General features: G+C 34.5%; 4 protein-coding genes across 9 annotated transcripts; all 4 read left to right on the forward strand.

The window, feature by feature from the left end:
• The first annotated feature begins 1,641 nt into the window (after positions 1-1,641).
• LOC121761110 (receptor-like protein 36) lies at positions 1,642-5,696 on the forward strand. 4 transcript variants are annotated; one of them, XM_042156702.1, is made up of 6 exons: positions 1,642-2,308; positions 2,489-2,560; positions 2,824-2,895; positions 3,005-3,148; positions 3,245-3,385; positions 4,294-5,696. In XM_042156702.1, the coding sequence occupies exons 1-6, from the start codon at positions 1,678-1,680 to the stop codon at positions 5,511-5,513; spliced, it is 2,280 nt and encodes a 759-aa protein (XP_042012636.1). In that variant the 5' UTR covers positions 1,642-1,677; the 3' UTR covers positions 5,514-5,696. The 4 variants fall into 4 exon arrangements, with proteins under 4 accessions (XP_042012636.1, XP_042012637.1, XP_042012639.1 ...); XM_042156703.1 differs by having other exon boundaries at positions 3,245-3,337; XM_042156705.1 differs by having other exon boundaries at positions 1,642-2,191.
• A 4,661-nt stretch (positions 5,697-10,357) lies between these two features.
• LOC121760925 (receptor-like protein 52) lies at positions 10,358-11,860 on the forward strand. The gene has a single exon (XM_042156516.1). It carries the CDS (start codon positions 10,358-10,360, stop codon positions 11,858-11,860), a length of 1,503 nt encoding a protein of 500 aa, XP_042012450.1.
• Positions 11,861-17,886: 6,026 nt separating this feature from the next.
• On the forward strand, positions 17,887-22,108 carry LOC121761459 (LRR receptor-like serine/threonine-protein kinase GSO2). Of its 3 annotated transcripts, XM_042157103.1 has the most exons (8): positions 17,887-18,669; positions 18,764-18,835; positions 19,225-19,440; positions 19,508-19,651; positions 19,733-19,879; positions 19,969-20,109; positions 20,674-21,228; positions 21,330-21,498. In XM_042157103.1, the coding sequence occupies exons 1-8, from the start codon at positions 18,039-18,041 to the stop codon at positions 21,356-21,358; spliced, it is 1,935 nt and encodes a 644-aa protein (XP_042013037.1). In that variant the 5' UTR covers positions 17,887-18,038; the 3' UTR covers positions 21,359-21,498. The 3 variants fall into 3 exon arrangements, with proteins under 3 accessions (XP_042013037.1, XP_042013035.1, XP_042013036.1); XM_042157101.1 differs by having other exon boundaries at positions 17,888-18,669; positions 20,674-22,108; XM_042157102.1 differs by lacking the exon at positions 19,225-19,440 and having other exon boundaries at positions 17,888-18,669; positions 20,674-22,108.
• Positions 22,109-23,244: 1,136 nt separating this feature from the next.
• Positions 23,245-25,591, forward strand: LOC121760926 (LRR receptor-like serine/threonine-protein kinase GSO1). Its single transcript, XM_042156517.1, has 6 exons — positions 23,245-23,875; positions 24,020-24,163; positions 24,664-24,879; positions 25,065-25,208; positions 25,322-25,465; positions 25,560-25,591. Exons 1-6 carry the CDS (start codon positions 23,245-23,247, stop codon positions 25,589-25,591), a joined length of 1,311 nt encoding a protein of 436 aa, XP_042012451.1.
• The last annotated feature ends 473 nt before the right edge of the window (positions 25,592-26,064 follow it).

Here is a 26,064-nt window from a genome sequence, read left to right on the forward strand (position 1 = left end):
ACACTATCAACATGCGAAGCCGAATATGTGGCCGCCACCTTCAGTGTTTGTCATGCGGTTTGGCTGAAGTTTATTAGCGGAGCTCGGGTGGTCACAAAAGGAGCCAACAACTATTTGTGTGGACAACAAGGCTGCGATTGCGCTACCCAAAAATCCAGTGTTCCTCAACCGAAGCAAACACATCGACACCCGCTACCACTACATAAGAGAATGTGTTGCAAATCAAGGGATTCAAGTCGAGTATATGAAATCGCAAGATCAAGTTGCTGATATCTTCACAAAGCCGCTCAAGCATGAAGACTTTAGCAAGATAAGGACATTGCTCAGAATGACAAATCAAGTTTAAGGGGGAGTGTTGGAATATTATTAAACTTGATATTGAAATGGAAATATCTAGATATTGTAGAATTGTCTAGAAATAAGCTTGAAAAAATACCTAGATATTTTAGTAGAAGTATCTAGATATTTTAGGAGAATAATCTAGATTTTAGATATTATGTAAGAAATATCTAGATTTTTATAGATAAAAATCTAGATATTTAGAATATAAAATTATTAGGTAGATTCTAGAATAGGAAGAGTACTCCTGTAAAAAGGAGTGGGTTGTAACATTTTAGAGGAGTTGAGAAGTTGAGAAGTTGAGAGAATTTGAGAAATAAAGAGTGTCTTAGTTTAACCCCACACCAACATCTCCTAAATCACTCCCAAATATTCCACCCATTGTCCCCTCAAATATTTCCTCCAAACTAAAATACTTCTCCAATATATTTCATATATTTCCAATATAAATTTGGACTGTATATTAAGGCATGCCTTGTTTTAAGGGTCTTTTGGTGATATGATTTGAACCTTAAACACATCTTTCTTAAAAATGACAATTTTTAGACAATTTGTTTAGGCACTGTTTTCGGGCACTTGTTTAGGGAAAATGACTGTTTTCAGGCACATCCTTCCCATCTCAAGTGATTGACTGTTTTCAGGCACTTGTTTAGGGAAAATGACAATAAATAGTTAAAGTGGAAAGAAATTAAAGTAAGTAAGAGAATAATGTAGGTACGTTTATCATCCTTGCGTGTCATCCTTGCGCAGGTATCGTTCCAATTTTATCGGATATCCCTGAAGTGACAACGTTATAACTAATTATAAAATTATTTTAAAAAGATTTTTTTTAATAATATTTCTTAAAAATAACTTCAAAAATCGCCTTTTAGATTAGTATAGATGTTACTGTCTTTTATGAAAAATTAGATTAGTTGCATCACAAATTAGTCATGTTAGAAGTCGAGAGAGGCGGCACAGCACGTAAGAGTCAAGTTTTTTATACTATAATATTCTGTCAATTATAACATTCATAAATGTCTAAATTGTCAATATTTGTAATTAAAGTAATTGTTTAAATTGTCAATATTTTTAGACAATTTGTAATTAAAGTAATTTTCTACATTGTCAATATTTGCAATCACACCAATTGTCTAAATTGTCAACATTCATTATCTTGATTTATTCAGCATAGAATGTAGAAGTCTAATTTTTTTACTTCTGATTATTTGTTTCCCAATGAAAAATCATCACTATTTTGTTTATGATAATATAAAATACATGCAAAATTTAAAACGAACATTCACGAGCTCACATCTTGTATACCCATACACATTACTACTTTTAGAATCAAGCAAAATGGATAGATCTTCCCACTTCTTCCTTCTTATTACATCACTCTTACTACTTCAATGGTTGTTTGATTATAGCTCAGCCAACTTAGATATCAACACTGATCTCTCTTCGCTTATTGCTTTCAAATCTCGAGTATCTTTAGACCCCTCTAATATTTTGACCAAAAATTGGAGCAGTGAGAGCAATGTCTGTAGTTGGATCGGAGTTACTTGTGATTCTCATAAACAAAGGGTGACTCAGTTGAATCTATCATCCATGGGTCTTGTAGGAACCATTCCACCAGAAATCGGAAATCTTTCTCTTCTTGTCTATTTAGATTTGAGCCAGAATTCTTTTCATGGTCCTATTCCCCATTCTATTTTCAACATGTCATATTTAGAACATTTAAATTTAAATTATAATAATTTGTCTGGTCGCTTGCCTCTTGATATGTGCAAACACAATCTCGATAGACTCGTATTTCTTCGTATTTCTTACAACAAGTTGTATGGGGAAATACCACCGAGTGTGAATCAGTGTAAGCAGCTTGTGTATCTTACATTGTACAATAACAGTTTAAGTGGATTTGTGCCTAGAGAAATTGGGAACTTGACTAAGCTTCAATTAGTGAACCTTGGTGCAAATAGGTTGACTGGTAAGTCCAGGTTAATATTGGTCTTCAAAATATATAGCAAATTAATTAGTCTGACAATTGGGTTACATATATTTTTTTAATTTAAGATCATATTACTTGTTCTTTGAAATGAATTAATATTGAATGTAGAAACTCATGTATATGTAGTTTGATATTGATTTGTTGGTATATTACTCCCAGGTAATATTCCAAGAGAAATTGGAAACTTGACAATGCTTCAATTATTAAGCCTTGATGGAAATAAGTTGACTGGTACGTTAGCTTATCTCCAAGAATATTACTCCCTTCGTCCTATAATAATAGTCATATTTAGCTATTTCGGTCCGTCCCACAATAAAGAAGTCACATTTCACTTTTACCATAAATGGTAAGTAGGTCACACATTCTACTAACCAATCCTCTGGATATACAATGGGAGATGTACCACAATCTTTATTTTAGTGTTCATTTTTAAGTAATTAATTAGCAGCATGTCATTGTTCCAAATGGATTGTCACAATTTCAAATTCGGACAGGTGATATCCCAAAAGAGATGGGAAACATTACATCCCTTCGCCAACTAAAGCTGAACATCAATAATTTAAGTGGTACGATTTCATGTTTCTTTATACATATTGGATACAAAGTTAGTTAATTAACTCATTGGATATTACTCCTATGTGTTACCATGTTCAAATTTTGTAAGACATTTCACAGGTAATATTCCAAAAGAAATTGGACATCTTAATAATTTGGAGATACTCAACATCGCAACCAACAATATTAGTGGACCATTGCCGAGAGAAATTGGAAATCTCACTGGCCTTCGAGAGTTATGGCTTTTCAAAAATAATTTAAATGGTATTATACTATCTCTCTACTCAAAATCAAATTTTGGAGCTCTTAACGATTCAGTTGAAGAAATTGCCTCTTTCTCTCTCTGTTTTAATCTCACAGGTGATATTCCAAAAGAAATATTTCTTCTCAACAATTTATTGGAATTAAACATTGGAACCAACCAACTTGTTGGATCATTGCCTAGAGAAATTGGTAACACAACCATTCAAAATCTGTGGCTTGATTTCAATAATTTAACCGGTATGATTTTCCTTTATATAGAAATATAGTCTAAAGTCTAAACATAAGGGGGTGAAGAATCAAGTTTATTACATAATTCATGTTCATGATTTTGACATCTTTCATGCCAATACATTTTACATAGATAATCATTCTGCCATTTCCATACTGCATTTAAATAAATGAAGTGAAATTAGTAGCCATTCTGGATTAGTATTTGTTTGTGTAGTTGTGTTATTTACAACTTGTATGATTTAGAAAAAAATTGTAAATTAAAGTAACAAAGTAAATAACACTAGCCGAAAATTTCCTGTACGGTTATTAAAGGAAAAATGGCTACTATTTACATACTCCCTCCATTCCCCACTAAGTGTCCACTTTTTTTTAGCACGAATTTTAAGAAAGGTAAAGAAAAATTGATTGAAAAAGTAAGGGAATATGAGTCTCACTTTTATATATTCATTTTATAATAAAATGTGAGGAAAATGCATTAGTGGTATGTGGGGCCAACTTATTAATGGTCAAAAAAGAAAGTGGGCTTTTAACGGGGGACAGACCGAATTGGCAAAAGTGAACACTTAATAGGAGACGGAGGGAGTATTTATTTATATGCATAGGTAGAATTTTCTATTACTGTATGCCAATAGCTATACAATAGATTGCTACCTATAAGTAGCTGAGTCGTATTCCTTTTCGAGCTATCCAAAGGTAGTTAAGTAGTTTCGTTTTTTCGCAAAAACTTTATTCTATGTTACTTTGATCTTGTTTTTTACTCTTCACTTTAACCTTTAAACATCAATTTCAGAAATCATGTGGTAAAAAAAAATGCTTCAACTATTTTGGGATGGAGGGAGCACAATTATAGTACATTATTTGATGACACCGTTTGATCATTCATTGTTTATGTGTTTTCAAAATTAAACTCTCAGGTCCTTTACCATCTACCTTTGTGAGTCAATCAACGCTGGTCACCTTAGCACTCTTTTCCAACAACTTAAGTGGGGAGATTCCGCCATCCATTTGCTACATGAGATCTCTCCAAACCCTCCTTTTATCATACAATAAACTGGAAGGAGCACTCCCAGATTGTCTTGGAAACTTGAGCACATCTCTGTTAATCTTCCATTTGAATGAAAATAAACTTAGTGGCCTCATCCCATCAAAATTTACAAAGGATTGCAGTCTTCAGTCAATCAATTTGAATAGAAACAAATTGGAAGGAACATTTCCCCAAACCCTAATCAATTGCCAAAACCTGCTTGCCATCGACATTGGTGATAATGAAATACGAGATGGATTTCCCTTTTGGATGGAAATACTCCCTCAACTTCGCGTCCTCGTCTTGAGGTCAAATAAGTTCAATGGCTCCATGTTGGTGGCTTCGAAGTCATACACTGAGAAACCGTTTCCAAAGTTGCAAGTCTTGGATGTATCACATAATGAATTTATTGGCTTTCTACCTGATAGGTATTTCAAGAACTTTCGAAGTATGATAGATGCCAAGGAAAACCAGACCGATGACGGGGTAGACGGTTTTCTGGACTTCATAGATTTGACGCTCACATTGAAAGGATTGGATCAGTTATTGCAGCGACTGCTCACAAGCTTTACAGCTATCGACTTGTCAACCAACAGATTCTCTGGGAGCATTCCACCTTCTCTAGGGAATCTTTATTCTCTGAGATACTTGAATTTGTCTTACAATACCATAGGAGGACATATACTGCCATCTTTTGGAAGTTTGAGTTTGCTCGAGTCGTTGGACTTGTCTTCGAACAAACTGGATGGGGAAATTCCGCGTGAATTGGCAAAGTTGACATTTCTTGCGAAGTTAAACCTTTCGATGAATAATCTTGAGGGTCAAATACCACAGTCTACTCAACTTTCCACATTTGATAATGAATCATACGTGGGAAATGTAGGATTGTGTGGATTTCCATTGACAAAATCGTGTGGGGGGAGCAACAAAAAACCATTGTTTCCTCAAGAAGACGATGATGCATATGAATTTATAGATGGATTTGGTTGGCGAAGTGTGGTGATGGGGTATGGATGTGGATTTGTAGTTGGAATTGGAATTGGTTACATGATTATAAGAAGCGGAAAGCCAAAATGGTTAGTGAAATTCTTTTTTTGGCGTCGGTTATAATAATAGTAAGATGAAGAGAAGAAATAGAGCTAAAGCAAAAACAAGGAGAAGGTGATTCAAGACAAACATTGTGCTTTTCTTTAGTTTCATTTGTAACACTAGCATGTTGTGTGTATGATGTTTTGCGAATAATGCATCTTGAGTTATGCAATGTTGTATTTCTAAGTTAGGCTAATTTGTTCATAAATTATATATATTGTTTCTATTGTGTGATTAAACACTTTGCATGTGTTAGAGATCGACCAGCCGAAGGCTAGGGTTGAACAAGACTACATCTAACATATGTAAGGAGATCAGCCCTCTCACAAAACACCACAACTGTGCCCCAAACCACCACATTCACACTCACGCCTACATACAGCCTTCTCGCACACAGTAAGAACCAACAATCAGTCTAACCCTAAGACCAGAAACCAGAGATTCCCGCAACCTCCTTCCACGAAGAATCATAATCACTCGAAAAAGAGATAAGGGAAGGATCTCTTATGCTCATGCACAGAGAGGAGAAGACGAGGGTGAAAACCGTAATTTCAGAGAGATGGAGAAGAAGAAAAGGAACCGTCGCTCAAAGATAGAGAGAGAGTGAATCGATAACGAGAGGTTTAACCGAGTCACCAAGTGTAAAAATGCCTCGTCTCTCATACACCACACACCGCATGACACGTGGACTAGGGCTCTATATTGGGCCATCAACAAATGAGTATATATTGGGATGGGCTGGGCTGCAAATGTGGATTGGGCTTCCTTTTAAAGGGCCATAATCTTCACAGCATGCAATCCAGGAGCCATAATTATAGTTTGGAACGAGCAAAGGTAAATACAGAACACGGTTTGCACGGATTCTAAAAAATCTAACATTTAAGAGAAATAATCAACTAAAATATTTGTATGGACCTTAGCCAATATGTATTTTCATAAATCTAAACTGTAAATATATATTCAACAATCTAAACTGCAAAAAATATATTCAACAATGCAAGTCATATATTTTTTTTATTGTCGGTACATATAAGATATTTTAAAATATTATTGCATATACAAATATGCAATATAATGTATAGTAGTAGTAATTTTCATATTTACGACTGCATAATTTTCCATAATAGTAGTATAATAAATGGTTTCCATAATAGTAATATAATGAATATTTTCTAAATGATTGTATGTCTCTTTTTGGAAGTGGAACCCTTTATTTTAACATTTGTCAGTCATGCTTAAATTTGTCTCACAATACCCTCAGTGGACATGTACCGTCATCTCTTGGAGGTATGAGTTCGCTCGAGTCATTGGACTTGTCTTCAAACAAACTGGATGGAGAAATTCCAAGTGGATTGGCGAGGTTGACATTTCTTTCGAAACTAAACCTTTCGATGAATAATCTTGAGGGACAAATACCACAGTCTACTCAGCTTTCCACATTTGGTAACGGAATCATATGTGGGAAATGTAGGATTGTGTGGATTACCATTGACGAGAAAATGGGAAGGGAGTGATGGAAAACCATCACCACCTCATGTGTAAGTGTTATCGGATAGGGAGATCGAGTGGGGTTATGTGTTTGCTGCTGCTGGTTATGCTTTGAGCTTAGGAATCTTTTCATGGCTGCTTTTATTCTGCCCAAGTTTCAGGTATAAATACTTCGAGAACGTTGATGATGTTTTTGAGAAGATATTTGAGTGTTGGCAGCGCCGGAAGAAAAGAGAGAGACGAAGAAGAGTTGTGAGGAATCAGGCTAGAAGACAGCAGTAAGGATCAAGCTTGTTAGCAGACGAAAATAAAAAAGTATGAATGCCTTTTTTTTAGTTATCCAATGTTTAGTATTCTCCTTTGATTTTGATTGTAATCCTGATTGTTTCACGTTTTCTGGTTTGCTGCTGAAATGAAAATCTTCTCTTATGTTGTACAATAACAAAAATTCACATACTATAAAACAAAGATGTATACTCAGTCAAACTAGCATATGAAATAAAAAAAGCTTAAATAAAATAATGAGGCTCAGTCAAATTTAATATATTTCGAAAAGATATAATTGAGGCTATGACTAAGTCAAATATTTTCATACTTCTCTATATAGGAACACTTTGTAAGCCATAACGATTCAATTTCACCGAAATTTTATCATCAATTTCATTTGATTCGTTGATTAATTAAATATTTTATAAATAATACTTTGTGCAAGAGAAATCAATGCAGTTTTTAGCCAATAAAATATTGACCTCAAGCCAATTATATTGGTAGATAATTTTATCATCATAATGAGTAATCACTAACCACTATGGAAAATTAATTTCCGTAATAATTATTTCACCCATAAAAATAAAAGTAATAACTACTTTTCTTGTTTTATTTATGATTCCATACATGTCATATTTTAGGTCAAAATCCACCGCAGCTATACGTTGATAATATGTTTATAATTAGTTTGATGTGATAACTATGATAATTCATTAATTCAACTATGTCTAAGTGTGACATTTAAATATAAATATACAAATATGAAAATATGAAACAAACATCAGAGTTTAAAATTTTGGAATTAGAATATTTCCCACAACAGAATCTTGCTCACATTTAGGAATTACTCCCCTAGTCCCGGCTAAGATGACACATTTTTTAATCGGCACGAGATTTTAGGAGTTGTTTAATATATTTAATTGGAAAGAGAAAATGTGAGTGTAAGTATTAAATATAGAGAGAAAGAGAATAAGATATTTAATTGGATAAAAAAATGGTTGGGTGCATCAATTGGAGAAAGTTACTAAAAATAAAAATGTGTCATCTTGGTTGAGACAAACTAGCACGGTTCGATCTTCTTGGGCCAATGTTTTAAACCTTACGTATTGTCGACCCATCCATAGCATATACAATTATAATATTCCTATAATATCAAATAAATATATTAGAGGCCCGAATGTAAGCCCAAAATATCGAAGACCGCCAGTTAAACAAACTTAAATGAGGTAGCAATTTTAATAAATTAGCTACTGCAATATTTAGACAATAAGTTCTTAAATCAATATATTAAAAATAATACTCCCTCCGTCCCGCACTACTTGCACTTATTTCCTTTCTGGACGTCCCAAGTTATTTACACTCTTTCCATTTTTAGTAACAATTTATACCTACAGCCGTAATTGTTGACTTTGTCTATCACTCATTCCTTAATCTCCGTGCCCAAAAGGAAAGGTGCGAGTAGTGCGGGACGGAGGGAGTATAATATAATGGAATTATTTATAAAATGATTATAGTATTTGTCACTTACACAATTATTTGAAAATTAAAATTTACTTGTTATATTTTAAAAAATTTTATAAACGTATTTTGAAAAACTAAGCTAAACACATAATCGAAGTTTTACTCTAATTCTTTCGTTGAGTGAAAAAAATCAATGACATTACAACCAAGCATCAAGTTCATTATCTATACAAAGTTATTCAAATGCATCTATAGCATTGTCGATTATTCCATACCTACAAATACATCATGTAATTTTGGTGTTTGATTTTAAGAGCTCTAAACTGGCTTTAATTTTAATGTAAGAATTAATTTAGCCTTAATAAGTGGGAAGACGACTTTATCTCTTTTGCAATATGACAATATCCACGTGACTATGATTGTAGTACTCTAATTTTGAATATTGTTTCTACTTTCACATTGTTGGTTTTGTATAATTTCAAATATTTCGTCACATGATTAGATTTTAAATCTTAACTAATTTATATTTTGTCGATTTTAAATCTAAAGCTTTTCTCACTACCGTATTTAAGATACTTAAGTCCCAGCCTAGTGAAGAAAATATGGAGGGAAATTACTTAAGTCTAGGCTACCTCAATAGAAAAAAGATAACACACACACGTTACACGTTTGAGGTGTATATATATATATATATATATATATAATATAAAGATAACACGTTACTACTTTTAAAATCATCAAGCCTAATGGATCGATCTTCCCATCTCTATCTCCTTATAACATCACTCTTTCTACTTCAATGGCTGATGATTGATTCTAGCTCTGCCATCTCAGATATCAACACTGATCGTTCTTCCCTTACTGCCTTCAAATCTCGAATCTCTTTAGATCCCCATAATATATTAGCCAAAAATTGGAGTAGTGAGAGAAGTATTTGTAGTTGGATGGGAGTTACTTGTGATTCTCACTATCACAGGGTGACTCAGTTGAATATATCATCCATGGGTCTTGCAGGAACCATTTCTCCAGGAATCGGAAATCTTTCTTTTCTTGTTTCTTTAGATATTAGCAATAACTCAATATACAAGAATAGCATAGTAGTAGTATTAAACAAATTGGATGTTCAAAATTCATGTTGTCCAGGTCACATTCCAAGAGAGATTGGTCACCTTGTTAATTTGATAGAGTTGCAATTGGAAGTAAACAATTTCAATGGGCCATTGCCACAAGAGATTGGAAACATGACATTTCTTCGCTACTTATGGCTCAACAATAACAATTTAAATGGTATCATACTCTCTCTCACACACATACACATGGCCCACTATATGACATTCTTGATGATGGATGGAATTACCTCTTAATCTTTTGGAAATGAAAATATTCTTAATAATCAAACTTCAACTTCAAAACAATGAAACCCACTTTTTATAATAAGTTAAAAGGAAACAATGAAACCCACTCGTTTATCTCATATATTTGTATTATAGGGTTGTGCATAGTTGATATTGTATGCTTAATGTTATATACAATGCTATCTCTAGTACAACACAATTTAAGGTCAACTTGTATTTTCAACATGGATCCCCTACTATGCTTCTTCCACAGCAGGGGTGTTGTGCTCTCATGCTGTGAGAGCACAACACCCGATGTGGAGGAAGGACAACAAGGGATCCATGCCCATTTTCATGTTTCACCCTTTATACTTTATAGAGTGCTACCTAGGTCTAGTACATTTTAAGATCATCTATTGTTTAGATGAATTTGAAGCTTGGCAATCTCAAAATAAACTTGCAGGTCCGATACCATCCACCATTGTGAATCAATCAAGACTGCTTAGTTTAGTGGTCGATTCGAACAACTTAAGTGGAGAGATTACACCATTCATTTTTCGCTCCCGCGACATTAAGTTCTTATCCATTGCAAACAACAGTCTATGGGGACCACTTCCACCCTTCATTTGCAACAATACAAGTCTTGAATTTCTTGACTTTTCAAACAATAACTTGAGTGGAAGTATACCTCTTTGTCTATTTGAAAACTTGAAGAATCTTCAAGTTCTTAATCTGGGTAGAAACAACATGACTGGTTGGATCCCTGATAATATTTCTCCCAATTGCAGCCTAAAGACTTTAGATGTGAGTCACAACAATTTGGTAGGAGGTGTTCCACTTTCTCTAGAGAATTGCACTTCCTTAGAAGTTATGAATGTGAGAAACAATCACATAGTTGGTAATTTCCCATGTATGCTCCCGTCTAGCTTGCGGTTGCTTGTGTTGCGTTCGAACAGATTCCACGGAGAGATCACATGTCAAAAGAGTTGGCCAAGTCTTCAAATCATCGACATCGCTTCCAATAATTTCAGTGGCAAAATAAATCCTTTTAACTTCACATACTGGAGAGGAATGGTGTTGGATCGTGATGCAGAATTGGAGCGTATCAACTTAGGCGTCATGGCTACGATAGGATACTACTACGGGGACGAGGTGACATTAACCATTAAAGGGATAGAGCTTGAGCTTGTCAAGATTTGGCCAGAGTTTATCTCTATTGACTTCTCTTGCAATAATTTTCATGGCGAAATCCCCGTGGAAATTGGTAAGCTCAACTCACTCTATCTTCTCAACTTATCTCACAACGCTCTCACCGGTCGAATCCCAAAGTCATTTGGCAAGTTGAGGCAGCTTGGATCGCTTGACCTCTCGATGAACCAGCTCACGGGGGAGATACCAAAGGAGATCGCGTCGCTCACATTCCTTGTTGTGATGAATGTATCTCACAACAAGCTAGTTGGAGAGATTCCGATTGGGAATCAGTTGCAAACATTTTCTGCTGATTCATTTGAAGGGAACACGGGATTGTGTGGTCTCCCTCTGAACATTAGCTGCACGAATCCATCACCGCAGTTTGTGGAAGTGGAATCGGATAGGGAGATTGAGTGGGATTATGTGTTTGCTGCTGCTGGATATGTTGTGGGCTTAGGAGGTTTCTCTTGGGTGCTTTTACTTTGTCCAAGTTTCAGGTATAAATACTTCGAGAAAGTTGAGGATGTTTTCGAGAAGATCTTTGAGTGTTGCCAAAGCCGGAAAGAGGAGATAGACGGAGTTGTGAGGAATCAGGTTAGAAGAGACAATAGTGGTGATGAAGCTTAGTTATCCAAGAATGTGTTGGTAATAGTATGGATATGTTTGCTTTGATTATCCAATGTTTTGTAAGGTTCATTATCAGTGTGTTTGTTATCTTATCATTGGAGGGCATATACCCTCAATCTCTTGAAATTATATAGAAAACGACCAAATTAAGCTTTGATTTTTATAAATTTCGTGAAACTAAAATTTTCAAGAGAGAAGTGATCAAGAGAAGATTAGGGGTTTCTACTTGAGAATTGGGGTTTGAATTATCAGCATGAGTTAAAGTGAGGGAGAAAAGAAGATTAGGGCAAGAAAGAAGTGAATCGGTTAATGAGATAGATTTCCCTAATAAATTGCCCGTCCCAATTGGTGATAGGTAGAAATAGAATTGGGCATCAAATATGAATAATGTTGTTGTCTTTTACGAATAATTAGATTAGTTGTGTCAAGTGTTTGGTAAAATATGCATTCAAATATTCAATTATCTTTGAATATTTCAGTAATTTAGTTATCATTATTCCTTAGTCTAGTCCACGGCTTGTGGGCTTGGTTTGATCTTCTCGGCCCATTATCAGCCCATACATGTCCATCCTCATTTGCTCATTGGGCTCCATCACATGTGTTAATTAATAGTGGGCAAATCTTCAAATCATACCTAAATTAGTAACTTACTGAAACATTAGATAATTACGTTTATAATTTTTCAATATAAGAAAAGTCCTAGTTTTCTCTATATTTTAAAAAAATTGTGTCTCCTGTATAAGTCAAATTGTATATACTGATGCCGTGCCCCATTTGTAAGCCTTGGCAATTTAATATCAAGAAAACTTTACCTTCAAACATTTACTTTCCCCAATATATATCATTGACTAACCACTAATATGGACAATTTATTCAGTCACAATTCTTCCTTCCATTAATATGAAATTATACTTTTTCATGATTAAACCTCCGGCCAATAATTTATAGTTACTTGACTTGAGTTGTGATATGTCCATGGATGATGATCCACCTCTCTTGCTGAAAAATCTAGTATTTCTAAGAGTTTGTATCATTTTCCACAATAAATTAATGCAGTTATTTGCCATTGGCTACTTGACTTACAAAGTTTTCATTTAAGATATGATAGGTATCAAAGATATATAGTCAGAGCATCCACATCCGTGCTCTTGCCAACGAGCACGGATGTAGGCCCGGAGCCACTTTTACTCTCTGCTCTTAGGCAAGAGCACAACACCCACATGTGTTCTTCCGCAAGAGGTCCCACCATTCTATTATTCAATTTAAATAAAAACATTTCCACAATATTCAAATGCATTAAAATTACCCGAAATAATATTACAAATTATAAAAAAAACAAAAATTGCATAGTTAAAATTTAAAAATTAAAAATTACATAATTAAAATCATAAAAATTAAAATTACATAATTACACTCTTAAAACATAAAAATTACATAATTAAAGGCTAAAAATACCCTCGTGGAAGACTATTCATCCGACTCTACCCCCAATGTTCTTTGGAGACCCCGTATCATTGGCACATGCGATCGAAGTTGCTCGGGGGTCATAGTTGACCTATCGGCCAAATTGAGTTAGGCTAAAATCCCCCACAACGAGTTGGTGGGGGGTTGAGGTAGCACATAGGGAGCTGGGTCGGATGGAGTCGCGCCGCGAAGACGATTGGCCGTTGCCTTCTTCCTTCCTTGCGGCCAGCGTTGAGAATTCTCGGGCCGGCGTCGGGGCTACCCAAGTTAGCTCCGGCAAGTTGGCTAGCCACATCATCGGAGCCGGCCTCGACCGTTTGTTGGAGGAGCTAGAGGAGGATGATACGTCTCCCCTATACTTCGGATGCACACTCACCTCCTGCCAAGCGCTGAGGTACTTGAACGGTTTGTAATTTATGGATTGATAGGTCTCCAAGGCGGCTCTGATGATGCCAACCTCGCTCATGCCGCTCCCCGCCGACTGCTCTTCCTAGAGGTAATACCCATGGAACTTTTGGATCTCTTCGTTGGCTCTGTATATGGCATTGCGCACCATACTATCATTGCGCTCGATGGTTCCATCCGGGCGGTTTTCATTGTACCGGCGAGAGACGCGCCACCAAAACCTATCTCCGTTTTGGTTCGTGCCAACCTCCGGATCTTCGGAGATACTCAAATAGGATTTGAATAATTGATCCATCTCCACCGGAGTGTACAGGGTGCAGACACTATGAGGATTATAAGTAGGAGTAGGAAGAGGAGGAGTAGGAGTGGGTTCGGTTGACCACCCGTATTGCCCATCAGGGGCATCTTGGTCGTCCACTGGGTAAGGTCGGTAGCCACCCGGAGCTTGAGAACCTTGGGAAGGAGGAGGGGCCGAAAATTGCGTTTCTGGACTAGGGGAATGGTTGTGAGCCGAACCATTAGGGGTTCCAACCGCGGGAGTCGGAGGGGTGATCGCCCGAGCCGGATATTTTTTTGTAAGAGCGAAAGAAAGATTGAGAATTGATAAGAGAAAATGAGAGAATTTAGATGGGAATTGTGTAGTGTGGTGTGGAATTTTTTGTGTGAAAGTGGGGGTATTTGTAGATGAAAATGTGAATTTTGGGGAAAAAAATTGAAAAAACAAATTAAAAGTGGGGAGAAAACGGATATATTTTAATTAAAATCCAAATTTTTTTAAAAAAAGGAAATTGTCAAAGGCAATCAGGAGCAACCATGTCAGCTGCTCGCTGGCACGGACGTGCTCACACTACTAGAAAATTGGCTTGTAATGACACTTAAAATTGCCACTAGAAAATTACTGTGCTGACACTTCATCTATAATGGCACTTATGAAAGTGCAGCACCGGGTACCTGTAGTAAGAGGTAGTGTGTAGATAGTACATCTATGATGGCACTTTTTATGTTGAAGTGCAGTAATAATATATTATAAAGTGCAGTGAAAAGCTAGTGTGTAGATAGTACATCTATGCTGGCACTTTTTATAAAGTGTGATAAAAAAAGTGTAGTGAGAAGCAATTTTTCTAGTAGTGTCAATGTATCGAGCAGCGCTGTGCCAATGGCAAGAGCACAGCGGCGGATAGCACCATCACTTTCTCATGTCATAATTCATGAAGACTTCACCAATTCTTCGGCAATGAATGCCCTCACAAGTCATGACTACGATTGTGGTACTCAATTTTGAATATTTTAATTGTAATAGTTGGTTAGATTTTAAATCCCAAGTGATTTATAATATACATATATACATATGGTTGCATTGCGGTGAGACAATATCCACATACCATATTATGACTAAATCTCTACCTCCTAATAGCAATTATGTACTAGGAAATTTGTAATGATGTCCTTTATCATATGCTTCTTATCCATGTGAGCTATATAACCCCAAGTAGTTAACACTACCTTAATGTGGTAAAGACCATAAAGAACACTGGAAAAATCTTTACTTTTTCGGCGCCGTCAAACATAAACCACGTCTGGACCATCAACGTGGAACACAAATAAATCAACGACAATCGAAATGATAAGTTGGTGTTGTTACACTTTTGCCGACATACCCACGGAAAGGATTGGTTGGCCACATGCACACAGAAAGGATTAATTGTTGTAACCTGTAACTGAAATTTCTTCACAACATCGGGATGGATGATATTATGCGTACTGCCGCCACTGCTTAAAGTTTGGACATGTTTATTAGAAATGGGCCACACACATGAACTTCGGATTTCCACTCATGAGGAAAGATAAGACCGAGATTTCTTATTGACTGTGGTCCACTCTAATAGTTAGATCAAGACTAAATAAAGTCTCTCCTCCCTCCGTCCCACTCAAGATGGCCACATTTTTTAGTGGCACGGGATTTTAGGAAGTGTTGTTAGATGGAATTAAGTAGAGAGAAAAAATGTAGTTAAATATTATAATGAGGAGAGATGAGGTTATTTCCAAAATTAGAAAGTGGTCATCTTGATTAGGACAAACAAAAAAAAGGAAAGGTGACCATCTTGAATGGGACGGAGGAAGTGCTACAATATTAGATCGAGTCACTCACCCCTTAACGGAATGAGGTAGACCCCACCTTTATATACTAGTTTAATAATAATTGGGAGTGAAATGTGTTAGTGGAATGTGAGGTATATTTACTAAAAATAGTAAAAGTGAAATGAGACAGTTATTACCGACCGTACAAATAAAAAAATATGTGACATTTAATGAGCATTGGAGGGATTACTTATCTCTTGTGTGGAGTAATCAAGAAAAATTAGGAAGATCACCTACTTTAGTTAAATTCAATTAAGAAATCGATAAAAAAGTTAAGCATGATTACTTACTTTAGATAAATTCTACTAACTAATATACCTAATAATTAAAGTTTGTTTTTAAATTTAACAATAATAATAATAATAAAGATGAAAATAATATATTTAATAAAATTATCCATAGTATTTTGAATTAAGATGTTTTAATAAATTCTTAATTGAGAAAGTCACTAATAATTAATCACTAGTAATAATAATCATTATTAATTGATAAAACAATATTAATAAATGAATAATAAACAATTATTACTCCCTCCGTCCGTGAATAGGAGTCCCGTTTTTCATTTTAGTTCATCCCCGAATAGGAGTCTTGGTCATTCCACTCACATTTCATTTAAAACTAATAAATACAAATGAGACTCATGTTCTACTAACCTTTTTGCACTCTCTTTTCTTAACATTTCTTAAAGCCTGTGTCGCCAAGAAATGGAACTCCTAATGGCTGACTGAGGGAGTATTATTTTTGTAGTAACTATTATGATTCTTAATTTTCTTAAGTAATTATTAGTAGATTATATAATAATAAATTAGTAAAAAATAATAATAAGAATTATAAATAAGAATATCTGAATAATAAATCTCACGTGTTCTGTTCTTGCTAGCGGGCGCGGTTTGATCCTCTCATCCTCTTGTCTCGTTGGCCCATTGGTCTCCATTGCCAGGCCCATGTCATGTGCTATAACTGATGCAATGGAGAGATTATATCATCATTTAACAAAAGTCGAATTCAATATATTAGAGGCCCAATTATAAGCCCATTATAAAATAAAAACACTACTTTATCCGAGTTGAAAGTAAATACTATACTTACTATAAGTTCGAAGTTTGAATCAGGAATACCTGATACCCAATTAAAAGTACCCGGTCCCGACCCCGGTTTTTGCGGATAGCGGGTATCCAATATTTGGCGGGTATTGGGCCGGGTCAGGAATTGTCCGGTATCCGCTATCCATTTTTGACAGGACTATACAAGACATTTGAATCGAAATTGAAGAGATATACAAATCAGGAAGAAATGAAATGGATATAGTGTTTATTGAATACAACAATTTTAGTGGAATTTTTTAAAACAAACAAAAAGAGCAAAAGCAAGGAGAAGACCGTTTGTTGTCATAAATGAAAAAAAAAAGACCAAGTCTTCTACATATTTTACGAAGACTTAATTGGGCCCTCTAAGTCAGTCAAAACATGTCCATACTTCTCTATAATTGATGATTATTTAATTTTTTCCACTAACATTTTCCACAAATTTTCGCCTTGAAATTCCTGACCTCATTCAATTGATAGAGAATTTATTTCCATCACAATTCTTTTAAAACTATGCTCATACTCTATGTAATAACATATGTGTCATATTTACGCACAAATGCCTTAGTATGTGTGCAGTGTGCCTAAAATTAACAATTCACACGTATTTGGATGGATGGAGTAATATATTTTATTCTCGAAATAGTATATTATCACATGAATTAGAATGGCATAGTTAAATTATTAATAAACAATTTATTAACAAATATTAAAGTCCCATCACTTTCTCATGTCATAATCCATGAATAATAGCTCCACAAGTGGGAAGACTTCACCAAGTCTTCGGCAATGTCCTCACAAGTCATGACTATGATTGTGGTACTCAAGTTTGAATACTATTCCCACTTTCACATTGTTAACTTGTTAAATTTTAATAGTTGGTTATATTTTAAATAACACGTCATTTATATACGGTGAGACAATATCCACATACCAAAATCAAGACTAAATCTCGGCCGTTTGATGAATATATGGAGAACTAGGATTGAAGGACACAAATTAAGTATGTGGATAACACACATTTGGTGTATATATTGAGAGGTATCTTAAATCTTGTCTTCCTTCACTCATTACAATCAAGCCTAATGGATAGATCTTCCCATCTCTGCCTCCTTATAGCATCATTCTTACTACTTCAATGGTTGATTGTTTATAGCTCAGCCAAATCAGATATCAACCCTGATCGTTCTTCACTTATTGCCTTCAAATCTCGAATATCTTTAGATCCCCATTATATATTGTCTCAAAATTGGAGCTCCGGAAGCAATATCTGTAGTTGGATGGGAGTTACATGTGATTCTCGCTATCACAGGGTGACGCAGTTGAATATATCGTCCATGGGTCTCGTAGGAACCATCCCACCTGAAATCGGGAATCTTTCTTTTCTCGTTTCGTTAGACTTGAGCGAGAACTCTTTTCGTGGTCCTATTCCTTCATCTATTTTCAACATGTCAAGTTTAGAAGTATTGAAATTGAGGAATAATAGTTTGTCAAGTAGCCTACCAATTGATATGTGCAAACAAAATCTGCATGGACTCAAGAGACTTCATATTTCTTACAACAAGTTGTTTGGGGAAATACCATCAAGTTTGGAGCGTTGTTCACAGCTTGAGTATGTTTCTTTGGTCAGCAATAATTTTAGTGGACACGTGTCACCTCAAATTGGGAACTTGACATTGCTTCAAGTGTTATACTTGGGTTCCAACAATTTAAGGGGTAAGATCTTATCTCCATGATATCAAGACTTCCATATTACATATGTTTAAACTTATTTATAATTGGGAATTTATTTGGTGTAATTTACTCGCAGGTAATATTCCAAGGGAAATTGCGAACTTGACATTGCTTCAATTGTTGGACCTTAGTACCAACAAGTTGAGTGGTAAGATTTTGTATCATACTCTTATTTTACTATTGAAATTAGATACATGTTGAAACACTTTCAAAAATGTTAAGACAAAACGAGTATGATCCGAATAAAATCTAAAAAAAATCATAGTAAGACGCAAAAATACACTTTGAATCATAAACCTCTTATTATAAGCAGAAGTTCGTAATGTTTGATGTTCATATAAATTTTTATTTTTTTTTCAAATTATATCTATAGTCGGACAATATACATGATTGCATTTTAATATCCGGCAGTTAAAATTTAGCTAGTCTAATTATATTCTACATCTAATTTTTGTTTTCTTTTTCAAATTATATTTATACTCGGGCAGTTATATATATGATTGCGTTTTAATATCCGGCAATTTTACAAATTGGTAGGTAATATTCCAAAAGAGATTGGTTATCTTACAAAGTTACAAGGTTTGGGCATGAGTTTCAATGAGTTTTCAGGCCCTATACCTGCAACTATTTATGGCATGACTTCCTTGGTGTATTTTGACTTTGCATGGAATGATTTGAGTGGATCATTATCAAGAGATATTGGAAACATGACATCCCTTCGCAGAATAGGCCTTGAAGAAAATAATCTAATTGGTATGAGTAAATCACTTGTTGACGGTAAATTTGAGCTAAGTTTTTTATTTCTATCATAACCCTATAGGTGAAATTCCAAAAGAGATCGGTCGTCTTATTAACTTCGAACGATTGAGCATGTGTTGCAACAATATTAGTGGTTCAGTGCCAAGAGAACTTGGGAACTTGACAGCCATGTTTGGTGTATACCTTCACAATAATGCTTTAAGTGGTATGTTTACAACCTTTTATCTCTCCTTTATTGTCACACTCTATTGCTACATGAATGCTTCATGAAAAAGGTGTTTTGCAGGTCCAATACCAAAAGAGTTTGGTCGTCTTGGTAATTTATGGGAGCTCCAATTGAATCAAAATTTTCTAATCAGTGGATCCATACCAAAGGAAATTGGGAACATGACATCCCTTTCTTATTTATTTCTTTATAGTAATAAATTAAATGGTATGATAGTATAATATTGTGTAACATATATAATTTAATACATAGAATTCCAAAAGAATTTTATGTTTGGATGATTTGTAATCTCACAGGTGAAATTCCAAAAGAAATATTTCGTATCAAAACTTTACTGGAATTGAACATCGGAAGCAATCAACTTCGTGGATCACTACCGAGAGAAATTGGTAACACAACCATTCAAAAATTGTGGATTAACAACAATAATCTAAGCGGTATGGTATGATTTCCTATCTCAGTTTGCTCTTTCGTAATGTTGTTCATATAAATTCTTGCCCATTTCATCAATGCATGAAATGTAGTTGAATCACAAGGGAATGAGGAATCACGTATATTGGAAAATTCATGTTGATTTATGCATATTTCGTTTTAAAAATGACATACTTTGTATCTAAAATTGACATCCGTGTGCATTAGGATGTGGTTATTAGTACTATAGGGTACGTTATATTGCTAACTATTTTAAGTTGCTAACTCTGCTAACTCATCAACGCAGTGTATTAAAAATGTCAACACGATGAGATTAAAATGTCAACACAAAACACTTTAAATATCGATGTCAACACAGTGTATTAAAATGTCAACTAAGTTTGTATTGATATTTTAATGTCATTGTATTGATATTTTTAATACATTGCGTTGATGAATTAGCAGAGTTAACAACTTAAGAAAGTTAGCAACAGATCACACCTCTTATCTTAGTACTATAATGCATTATTTATGACAACCATAGATTTCCAAATTGCTCAAAATTGAAACCTGACACAGTAAACTTTCAGGTCCAATACCATCCACCTTTGTGAATCAATCAGAGCTGATTAATTTCGCACTACATAGTAACAACTTCAGTGGAAAGATTCCACCATCCATTTGCAACTTGGGAACCCTCCAAACCCTCTTTCTATCAAACAATAATTTGGAAGGAGAAGTCCCAAATTGTCTTGGAAACATGAGCACATCTCTGTTAATCCTTTATTTGAATGCAAATAAACTTAGTGGTCTCATCCCATCAACATTTACATTGGGTTGCAGTCTTCGGTCAATTAATCTGAATGGAAACAGATTGAATGGAACACTGCCCCAAACCTTAGTTAATTGCCATGGTCTGTGGGGCGTCGACATTGGTGATAATGAAATACGAGGTCCGTTTCCCTTCTGGATGGAAACACTCCCTGAACTTCGCATCCTCGTGTTGAGAAAAAATAGGTTCAATGGTACAATGTTGGAGGCTGCAAGCAGTACTGAGCAACCGTTTCCAAAGTTGCAAGTCTTGGATGTATCACAAAATGCATTTGTTGGCGCGCTACCTGATAGATATTTCAAGAAATTTCAAGGTATGATAGATGCCAATGAAAAGCATACCGATGAAGAAAATGTCTTTCTAAGATATATAGAGTTGACACTCACTTTGAAAGGAATGGATCTGTTATTGCAGCGACTATTGGATACCTTTACAACTATTGACTTATCCTCCAACAAATTCTCTGGGAGCATTCCACCTTCTATAGGGGATCTTAAGTCTCTAAGATACTTGAATCTGTCTTACAATACCCTCACAGGACATATACCGCCATCTCTAGGACGTATGAGTTGGCTCGAGTCGTTGGACTTGTCTTCAAACAATCTAGATGGAAAAATTCCGAATGCATTGGTAAGGTTGACATTTCTTTCAAAGATAAACCTTTCGATGAATAATCTTGAGGGAAAAATACCACTGTCTGCTCAACTTTCCACATTTGGTAATGAATCATATGTGGGAAATGAACGATTGTGTGGATTTCCATTGACAAAACTATGTCTTGAAAAATCAATGATTCCTCAAGAAGATGATGATGGTGAGTCTGGATTTCTTGATGAATTTGTAGATGGATTTGGTTGGAGAAGTGTGGTGGTAGGGTATGCATATGGATTTGTAATTGGAATTGGATGTGGTTACATGATTATAAGATATGGAAGGCCAAGATGGTTAGTCGAATTCTTGTTCGGTGTTGGATATAATCGAAGAGACGAAATGGAGGAAGAACAACACCAACAAGAAGGAGATTCTGGACGAATATTTTGGTTTACTTGAGCTTGATTTAGAACTCTCGCATGTTGAAAGCAATTAATGTATGGTGATTTTCTATGTTCAAGTTGTAATAAAAATTCACACGCTAAGACAGACCTTATTGCAGTTTGCATGATTTTTTTTGTATTTTTTTCAAATTTTCCTAATTTTTTGTTGTACTTTCCTTTTCTTTGTTTCTATAGTTGGAAACGGAAATCAATGTGCTTAGTTAATTTAATTGAAATTGAAAAAAATATTTAATTATGATTCACCATATTATAATAAGAACAAGTAACGTTTGGGTAGCAAGACTTGAAGTCTACGTGTTCAAAAATTCTTGCTTAAAAGAATTGCTTCATTTTTTATGGGACTGAAAAGTATATTTTTAATTTTAATTTAAATGGTAATTTTTTATTACTGTAAGTTGTTGACTATTACTACCCCGTTCCATAATAAAAGTCCATTTTTACCATTTTAATCTGTCTCACAAAAAGAGTCCAATTTTACTTACTATAAATGGTAACTAGATCTTACATTCCACTCACATTCATTATTAAACTAATGAATAAAAATGGGATCTTTAATCCACTAATTTTTCAATTCACTTTTCTTTACATTTTTTAAATTTTTGTCGAATCAAATATGGACTCCTATTATGTGATGTAAATAGTATAATAAAAATAAATTCATTATACTGGGTTCCCTTTGAAAAGTGGGATTAATATTTAAAAGCACTGTATAATGCAACCAGGATTATTATAAAAACCCACTGTAAGCTCGTTGAAAAACATATTAATATTAAAAGTTTACTTTAAAGTATAATATAATATTTCTTCTGTCCAGTAAAAAGTACTGAATTATTTTTTTTTGTGTATCTCATTTTATCAGTTATACATTAAAACTTGTTATCGTTCAAAAGTTTTTTTTCCAAGGGATGGTGGAGTATGTATTTAAAAAATATGAATTATTATGGAATTATTCGTAACCTGAATGCTGTAATTGTAATGTATGAATTATTAAAGTTATTTTGTCAAACATTTTTCAAAAAGTTTATAAACTCTTAAATATTTTGAAAAGCACAGCTTTAAGTTTCTTTTGTAAATAAGAAACGACCAAGTCTTCTTTAAAGTTTTTCTTCAAACATTTATTTTTCAAAATAGTTGGTAAACCCAACTATTTTTCTACTTTAAGTAACAGTCACTCCCTATTTGTACTTCCCTCCACAAAAAAAGAAAAGAAAATAGAAATCCGCACAAGTTTGAGGTATATATATACATAGTGGTATCTCATATCTTGTCGACTAATGGATAGATCTGCCCAACTCTACCTCCTTATAACATCACTCTTACTTCTTCAATGGCTGATTGATTATAGCTCAGCCAATTCAGATATCAATGCTGATCGTTCTTCACTTCTTGCCTTCAAATCTCGAATATCTTTAGATCCCCATAATATATTGCCCCAAAGTTGGAGAAATGAGAGCAATATCTGTAGTTGGATGGGAGTTACTTGTGATTCTCGCTATCACAGAGTGACTCAGTTGAATATATCTTCCATGGGCCTTGTTGGAACCATTCCACCAGAAATCGGAAATCTTTCTTTTCTCGTTTCTTTAGATTTGAGCAATAACTCTTTTCATGGTCCTATCCCCGCATCTATTTTCAACATGTCATTTTTAGAAGTTTTGAATTTGAGGAAGAATAGTTTGTCTAGTAGTCTACCGTTTGATATGTGCAAACACAATCTGCATAAACTCAAGAGACTTCGTTTTTCTTACAACAACTTGTTTGGGGAAATACCATCGAGTTTGGAGCATTGTTCACTGCTTGACTATGTTTCTTTGATCAACAACAACTTCAGTGGACAAGTGCCAACACAAATTGGGAACTTGACATTGCTTCAAGAACTATACTTGGGTGCCAACAATTTTAGTGGTAAGATTTTATGCCCATGCATGTTTTAATAATTTCCCTACCTTTTATTTAAGTTCATATTACTTTTATCTTTTAAGAAATAATCTGTGAATGTATAAACTCATAATATATAATTGGATATTGATTTATGTTATTTATACACAGGTAATATTCCAAAAGAGATCGGTGCTCTTACAAATTTACAAACTTTGGATATGAGTGTGAACAACTTTAGTGGCTACGTGCCAAGAGAAATTGGGAACTTGAAAATGCTTCAATTGTTGGATCTTCATAACAACGAATTATGTGGTAAGATCTTCAATTGTTTCGGCTAGATTGATTTGTTAATACTTAGTTATAGGTAATATTTCCAAAGAGATTGGTGCTCTTACTAATTTACAAACTTTGTACATAAGCGTTAACAACTTTAGTGGTTCACGTTCTTCAAATATATGAGGAAATCTGTGAAATTCCATCTAGAACGTTATACCGTTTTTTGCGTTATACCGTTTATAATTTTGCGTTAATATTTTTTGCGTTATACCGTTTATAATTTTGGATAATACGTGTACACATGATAACATGGATAAGATGTATAAGTTGGGTTTTCGTCCATTTTATATGATATACTTATTAGTTCTTTGCTCTTTTTATATGATATTCCTGATATTATTTTATACGTTAAATTGTTGTATCATATATTCAAAGTTATTCATTTTTGGTTAAGATGTACTATATTCTCATTTAACCACACTTATATATTCACATATGATTACATTTTGATTCCATGCAACTTTACAAATTTGCAGGTAATATTCCAAAGGAGATTGGTTATCTTACTAACTTAGTTAGCTTGGGCATGAGTACCAACAATTTGTCAGGCCCTTTACCTGCAACGATGTCCGACATGACTTCGTTGGAGTTTCTTGGTGTCGCGGTGAATCATCTGAGTGGATCATTACCAAGAAATATCGGAAACATGACATCCCTTTGGACAATTAGCCTTGCATACAATAATATAACTGGTATGAGTTATTCCACCACCTTCAATTCCTGCATTTTAATACTCCATCCGTACCATAGAATTAGGCTATTTCGGATGACATGGGTTTTAGTATGTAATTGATAAAGTAAGAATACAGTAACCGGAAAAACATGATCTTTCAATTGTGAAAAGAGCTAATTTTAAGATTTCATTATAACACTACAGGTGAAATTCCAAAAGAGATCGGCAGTCTTACTAATTTAGAGATATTGAGCATACCTATCAATGGAATTAGTGGTTCGTTGCCAAGAGAAATTGGTAACTTGACTTCCTTGGTTGATATATACATGGATTATAATGCTTTAAGTGGTACGTTTCCAAACCTTTCTCTCTCCCTTTATTGTCTAACTCTATTACGTTAATTGCTTACAAATTAAATACGTGTAGGGATAACCTTGTTGAATAACTTAAAATTCTTGCAGGTCATATACCAATAGAGATGGGTCACCTTGTTAATTTAGAGTACCTAGAGTTGGAACACAATAATCTAATCGGAGCATTGCCAAAAAAAATTGTGAACATGACATCTCTTATCTCCTTATTCCTCAAGTACAATTCATTAAGTGGTATGCCATTCTTTCTTTCATGCACCATAAATTAAAGTTGCATAAAGTCACTATCTTCAATTCTTCATATTTTTTTAAATTGTTCGCATTTTAGTTTCCATGAGCATGCTTCATCCTATATTATAGTCCAACCTTATACCAAAAAAATATACTCCCCCCGTCCCATTAAAATATGTGCACTTTTTCATTTTCCTCTGTCCCACAAAAATATGTGCATTCCATTTTCGGAAAGTTATCACTATCCAATAACACTACTTTAACTATCATTCTCCTCTTCTCTCTTACTTTATCATACCATTATCCTTCTGTCTCTTACTTTACCAATTTTGTCTTAATTCCTTGGCCATACACATTGCTCATATTTTTATAGGACGGAGGGAGTAGTCTTTTTTGCTTCGGTTTGTCCCATAAAACATTATTATTGATAGCTTCGGATCCCAATTATACATGAACTAGTCCATTTTTAATAATGAATATTGTTATGCTACTAGCTGCTCGTGCAACAATTTGATAATATCGATAACTGAATTTATGCATGGATAATTAATTTATAATCTCATAGGTGATATTCCGAAAGAAATTTTTCTTCACAATAGTTT

Source organism: Salvia splendens, chromosome 13 (genome assembly GCF_004379255.2).
Source record: "Salvia splendens isolate huo1 chromosome 13, SspV2, whole genome shotgun sequence".
NCBI classification, from domain to species: Eukaryota; Viridiplantae; Streptophyta; class Magnoliopsida; order Lamiales; family Lamiaceae; genus Salvia; species Salvia splendens.